This window comes from Taurulus bubalis (assembly GCF_910589615.1).
Source record: "Taurulus bubalis genome assembly, chromosome: 2".
In the NCBI taxonomy this organism is placed as follows: domain Eukaryota; kingdom Metazoa; phylum Chordata; class Actinopteri; order Perciformes; family Cottidae; genus Taurulus; species Taurulus bubalis.
This window is the reverse complement of record NC_136590.1, coordinates 37,249,255-37,256,263: the sequence shown is the minus strand read 5'-3', so window position 1 is coordinate 37,256,263 and position 7,009 is coordinate 37,249,255. Positions and strand designations below refer to the sequence as shown.

The window sequence follows — 7,009 nt, the reverse complement described above, 5'->3', positions numbered from 1 at the left end:
GGTTCTTCTACTGTAGAGATACAATAAAATATCTTAAAAGTACTTTTTCAAGACATAATTATACTCTATACTCTTCACGACAAGAGTTGAAATTTCCCAACTCCGGCGACAAAATCGCGTGAGTCATAGTCATTGCGTCAGCCAATCAGCGTTGAGAAGCTCCGCCCGTCACCACCGCCGTCTTGCAGTTGCTGAATCAAACTGCTGCTGCTACACCAGAAGTAGCGCTGGTAGCGGCTTCATTCAGACGTTGTTGTGGGACTACGGATAAGATTATGAACCCAGACACGATGGAGTTTGATGTTCCAACGTATGTGGAGTTTCCACAACAAGTGTAAAGCAGAACTGGTGGTTATTTCCATGGTGGATGAAGGAAACGGTATCCATTTTACGAAGATAAGCCAGACGTAGTTCCTGGAGGAGTCGTGAAATTCACCGAGCTGTGTGCGGCTACGGATGGTGTTATGAACCCAAACACGAGGGCGTTTGATGTTCCGACATTTTTGGGACTTCCACAACAAGTATAAAGCAGAACTAGCGATTTGTCTTTGTCGCATTTGGTGTGAACACCCTCTTTTACCTCGTGGGACAAAACTGAAGCAGTAAGCGCAACGCGACGTTCGGTGTGAACACAGCATAAGTGTTAACAGTTATTATATCTGTTCATGGTTCAATTTTCATAAGGAAAACAATTTATCTGTTCAAGAATTTCTTCCTCTAAGATCCAAATCATATTTAGTGCATGTATTTTAAATGTTGTGATTGTGTGCAGCTTGCGTCAGAGTGTCAGCGACTCAGCATGCTACATTCACTTCTTCCTGACATAAACTTAAGTCTCCCTCCTGTAGAAACATAGCAGCATTTCAGCCACTGAGAGGAAGGCCCCATGACTGTTTATTTGTTAATTAATGCAAGCGAGCTGCAGTGTTGTAAACCCTTCAAGGTTTCCCCTCAAGCTCCAACTTCACCTGACAATACTGCAAAAATATTAAAAAAAAGATACATTGTTATAAATTATATTTTCAGGTGGTTTAAAAGACATTACACTGGAGAACAATGTGAGTAACAGTATTTGTACACATACAGCCGTTCATAGAAAATGTGGCAGTTTCCCTAACAAAGTGCTGCGTTCATACACTTGCATGCACGATCGATCACCATGAAGGTGTGATAAGTTGATAAGTATTCCCTTAAACAAATGTTATCCAAGATAAATGTATTGTATGCTTTAGTTTGGGATATGAGCTCAAAGGGAAATTGGGTCTACTTTGGTTCAAACTGGAAAAAGTTACATTTGAATGTACATTACAATATATAGATTGAAAATGCAGACTAAAGCTGGAATGACATTTAACCACCAAATCCTGACATGCTGACATGCAGTCAGTCAGGTCATCTTTCTGGGTTCAGGAACTGGAGTGTATTCTAACATGCACAGGACAAAAGAGACAGTCCAACTCAGGTTTTACAGTCTATCATTAACATGTTAAACACTTTCACACCCGTTGACATTTCAGTTTTAGGAAAGAAGAGATGATGATGCACACACAACTCACAGGGAAAAAAAACTCCACAACAAATATTCCTAAGTGTTGGAAGGAAAACATCAACAGGCAAGTAAAGGGTGAAAACTAAATTACTGCCAAATCTTCAGTCCATGTGAACTAGTTAAGTTGGTTTGGTGAGGTGTAAAAAATAAAATAAAAGAAAAAAAACACTTAGTATATTAAAAAAATATATATTTTCAGTCCAGAAAAAAGGAGTCCTTCACAGTGATGGCTTTAGTTTCCTGAAGTCCTGGAGGTTTGACTCCCCAGGAGTCTTAGTCTCTCACATGAACATGTATACAGTGGTAACCCATCGCTTAGGTTTGAAGCTCAATGTGATCCTCCAGTTTGGACAAAAAACCCGAAAAAAAACAAACAAACGATGGCCTGAGCTTCTATCTGCAGTTGTCGGGTAATATGGAGGGACTTGAGCAGCGGGCTGGGCAGTGGTTGTTAGTGTCCTGTATCCAGGTCCCTCATGTACTCCTGAAGTGCCAATAGCCTGGCATCGATCTCGGACAGCTCGGCACCGGTATCCATGGAGCTCTCTGGGGTTGGAGACATAAAATGATGATAACGTGTCGTGTGGTGGCTAGCTTGTTTTCAACTCTAATCATCTTATTGCAGCAGAAATTGACACAACTTGGAGAGGTTACCTTTGTCTTTCCCTCTGAGTGTTGGAGTACTGCATACTGGTTTCCTGCTCAAAAGGCCTCCTCTAGACTAGAAACAGATACATTGCACATAAAAAAAAGACAGCAAATCCCATGAAAAGCCCACAACTGTCCGTGAATGGATGTTACGCTAGAAATACAATGATAGTGGAACATGTTCTCATTCAAATCAACATAGCAAGACGGCCCTTTGCCATGGCAAAGAAAACTGACTGTTGGCGGGCTACCTCATGCTATTTCTATGGTCCATGCAAATAACCACAGCAGTCAGTTCAATGTCTATTCTTATTTTATTTCCATGGATCTTACTAACAAGTGTTTGTGTACCCAAAGCTTTGTATATGTAGCTTGTTCCTCTTGGCCATAGAACACCATTGCTCACGCTGTGAGCCACAGACAGAGTTGGGAAGTTGATAATATAAATCGTTATATTCTGTAGATATTCTGCATTTTATTATTCTTATGTCTATTAGAGTTCAGGTTGTGCAAGGTCAGTTTACTTTCTGTGAGAACAGTCCGGTTCCTCAAGGTTCCACGCTTTGCACCACAACACTCACATTGTTTATCAGTATAATGACATTAGAGAAGCAGACCGGTCGTTGCACGTTCCAGCCTTGTGAGAAAAGATGAGGACACGATTCTCCTCCTCTTAGACAAGTTAGATCCAATAGAAATGTTAGATGTTCATGACGGAAAACCGTGTATTAAAGAGCCGAACTTCCGGCTGTTCGGGGTGTTTTTGGATGGTCAACCTGCGTGTTGACTGGACGACTCTCTGCTATCGCGATTGCAGCATTTGTTACTCTACTTGTGATCAAGGAAAATAAATTCAGCGAACGAGAGAAGTTGTTTGACTAAGTTCTTCCGGACGCTACACCAGGCATCCAATAATTAGCATGCATTAACAAAGTCGGACAGTATTGAGAGTGGGTCAAACACATTGTTGGTTTTGGTCCTTTTGTGGGATTAGTTGACAGTAAGAACATATAGAATAACCCCAAGCATATCCTTTGAATATAAATGAAAGGGCAGCAACAAACTGTACCAGAGTTATGCTACGTTCACACCAAAAGCGCTGCGAATTTCCGCGCGAGTTTACTCGCTCAACTTTATGTGGTCAATTTGCGTTATTCGCGCCGGAAAGGGGGCGCGGCTTGGTAACCGTAAAAACAGTTACCATTTCCACTATCCACCATGGAAATAACCACCAGTTCTGCTTCATACTTGTTATGGAAGTCCCACATACGTCGGAATATCAAACGCCCTCGTTGTCTGGGTTCATAATATTATCCGTAGCCGCACAACTGCGTCTGAATGAAGCCGCTTCCAGCGCCACTTCAGGCGGACCAGCAGCAGTTTGATTCAGTGACGGCAGGGATGAAGGGCAGAGAATCTCAACGCTGATTGGCTTTCCCAACTCAGCGTCACCCAAATTTGTAGCCAAATTTAAAATATTTCAACTGCCGCGAATGAGGCAATTTTTTTCGAAAACAAGCCAGTCGCGTCATTCGCGCCGCCCGCCGGAAATTTACGTTGTTCACAACCATTCGTGTCTGTGCATTGACTTTGCATGGGATCTAGTTGCGTGAAAAATTCGCAACAATTTTGGTGTGAAAGCAGTATTACAGGAATGACCAGTTTACTCACCACATTGGGTCCGTTGAAAGTCTGTTTTCTTCCTCTATAATTACAGAAAAAGAGACATTAAAATAACCAGCTAAAGCAACAGAGACTTCACAAAACCTATTCAGACGTAATCGCACCACCTGAATAGCTTTTGGGGCATTTCGTCCATATCCACTAACGAGCTTTCAGAGGAGTTCCTGCTACCTCGCCGCTCCACTGATAAACTCCTGCCTCTGCTGCCAGACCGGACCATCTGAGGATAGGCCTCTCTGGACCGTGAACGCCCCCTCTCAGGGACTATGGGTGACGACAGCAGGTCCCTCCGTACCTTCCTCTGTCTGACATAAAAAACAGGATTAAAACCGTAGTTCCAGGCAGCGACAACATCAAAGACCGGTGCCGTCAAAAATGGCAAAAGGGAAAATAATGGAGACCAACTTTTTTATATCTGCCTCTTTCAGTCTGCGCTGCTTGTCCTGGATGTAAGCAGTTGGGTCAAAGCGTTGTACCTGGGACCCTGTTAGATAGTAGTTGAGAGTATTTAGATTTAAAACACATCATCGTCTCCTAATAAAAGGTAACGGGCCAAACTCCTGCAACATCATAGTGCCAGTACCAGTGGGAGAAGGTGACGGCCGGGGTATGCGAGCACGTGGTCCTGATGAGTCCGATCTTCTGCCCCTCTCCTCTGGCCTTCGACCTCTGTCATCCATTCGTTCTCTGGATCCTGAGCGAGCTCTGACAGTCCCGTACCCCGACCTCCTCTCGCGGGAGACCGAGCGATAGATTTCCCCATCAAGCCGAGAACAGATGTGACCAGACACGGGAGTCACTCGGCTGCAGACACACAAAGAGGGCGTGCGCCAAGTAGGTAAACAATATCCAGGTGTCACATTTTTATTCCACATTGGAAGTGAATGAAATAAAGAGAGAGAGAGAAAGTCAAGATATAGTACATGCTTAGTATGTCTAACCCTCTCCGTAGTAACGCCAGTTCACTGGTGAGACTCTTGACCCGAACGCGGAGAGCGCACTCCGATGCTCTCAGCTCATCGAACTAGGCAGGGAATACAAAAAAAGTTAAAACCAGCTGAGCAACAAAGAAAATGCTAGAAATCTTTTTTTAGCTGACTACTTTGGAGGAGCATAAGAGGCCCACCTGCTCCATTAGGAGTCGCTGCTCCTGGCATCTCTTGCTCGCTGAACGTTGACCTTTGGCCCTCTCCTTGACGAGCTGCTCCTCCAGCGTCCTCACCACATCTCTGAACCTCCAGTCCTCTCGACCAGGTGCGGGGCCACCTCCACCGCCCTGCAGTCGCTCCAGAACCTTAGCCATGGCCTCCTTTTGTTCTTTCACCAGAGCCAGCCTGAAAACAGTAGGAGACATTAAAAAAAAACGAAGAGTCCCATGTCCCTTCATATTGTTCATGAAGATAAGATGAAAGGCAACCTACTCTGCTCGTAGCCGTTGTATTTCTAGTTCTGCAGATTTGTTAACTCCATGAGAGGAGACGGTGCTGAGCTCAGCCTTAAGAGCTCTGACTTCCTTCTGCAGGGCAGCCGGGTCAGGCTTACCCACATAAGGCAGGGGTAAGGGGTAGTGTATCCTACAAAGTCCACAATAGTCAGCAGATCATGGGTGATTACCGCAGGCATAACCAAAATACTGAGAAACAAAAACTGGCCAAAATAGGGCATACTACTAAATTAGTTTTAATATGTTACTATGGAAGTTGCAACAGAGACACAAACCTGTCAAACTCCACGGTATATATGAGGATTAGGTATCTTTTGGCAGTGAGAACAGATGACTGCTGGTGGCCATGAGGACGACTAACCACTCCTGCTTTTCTGTTACGAAGCAGCTCCAGGTCAGCGTAGGTCAAGAGGTCAAGTGTAACGGAATCACTCATCTGCAGAAAAAGGCCAAGTTAACTATCCAACATTAGAAATAAAAACAGACCTGCCAGCAACTTGGGGGTAAAAAAACAAAACTTTTAAAAGATTAGAAATGTTTCAATGATTCATATGTACTTTGTCATGCATGATTATTACATGTGCAGCAATATAATGTACTACTAGAAGTTACTTTTTTACAATTTAATTTAAATAAAAAATATCTATTTTTCCTCTCTGGGAAACGTGAAACGAATGTGATATTAAGGGTTGTTTTGATAGAAAACTAATTTGTGTTTTTGTGGTCTGTGTATTACTTTTGTTTTCGCCACAAACGACCTGACAGACAGTACTGATGCTTGAACACGCACAAACTGTCCAGTTTTAGACCGATTTCTAAAAGTACCTAAATTCCCAATAGTTTTGCTCATATTCCTCCGGGCTCTCTCCTTTTGGCCCCTGTTTCTTAACATTCATGAAAAGCAGACAGGGAATAAGACAGCTCGGGATAACTGTAAATTTTTTCACTCAACTGGAAACATTGAACACGAATGAATGAGTCTCGCCTCAGCTCACACAGCCTCAAGCAAATGGGTGTCTGTTCATATCTTTCTAGTCACGTTGTATTTGTGCCACCTCTGCATTGTTTTGCTCATTCTCTATGAGTGCACCTTCAAACATACCGTTCTAACAGCAGATTCTAACATGCTGCAGAAAATGGGGAACTGCTTGAAGTTGCCAGTTTTGCGGGTAAGGTCCTCAATATCTGAAAAAACAAAACAATTAAATATTGTGAATGAGACTACTTCTTTGCTGTTTTGGCATTTAATATGTAATAAATGTATGCTACTTACATGCTGGATCAAAGTCCCCCCTCCATTGATCCGCTGTCATCGAATCAGAGATTTCGACTATCAGCAAACCCTTGTCCACCTCTATCTTCACAGAAAACTCCACTCCTCGAAATACAATATCCTCGATTACCTCAGAGCCCTCCTCCATCACTCCGGGTCTGTGAAGGAGAAGTGAATTTTTCTCCTGAATTAGGAGTGAAGACAATTCTTTTCTGTTGAAATATGTCTTTGAATAATACATGCAGTTTTTCAGAATTGTATTATGTCAACTTGTAGGTTCATGGCCCAAGAGAGAAAAAAAAAAAACAGAAGCCACATCATCATCAAATCAGATGTGTAATCATGTGCTTGTCTAGTGATGGAATAGCTTTTTATAGTGTTACATTTGCACTTTAATTAGATTGATTTGGCA

General features: G+C 42.9%; 1 protein-coding gene across 1 annotated transcript; it reads right to left on the bottom strand.

Annotated features, from left to right (window-relative positions):
* Positions 1–1,020: 1,020 nt before the first annotated feature.
* Positions 1,021–6,745, bottom strand: ccdc61 (coiled-coil domain containing 61; the record flags this gene model as incomplete). Its single annotated transcript, XM_079237562.1, has 12 exons — positions 1,021–2,095; positions 2,204–2,270; positions 3,869–3,902; positions 3,988–4,185; positions 4,286–4,364; positions 4,464–4,684; positions 4,822–4,904; positions 5,007–5,214; positions 5,302–5,454; positions 5,600–5,760; positions 6,427–6,509; positions 6,598–6,745. The coding sequence occupies 12 exons, from the start codon at positions 6,743–6,745 to the stop codon at positions 2,001–2,003; spliced, it is 1,530 nt and encodes a 509-aa protein (XP_079093688.1). The 3' UTR covers positions 1,021–2,000.
* Positions 6,746–7,009: the final 264 nt, after the last annotated feature.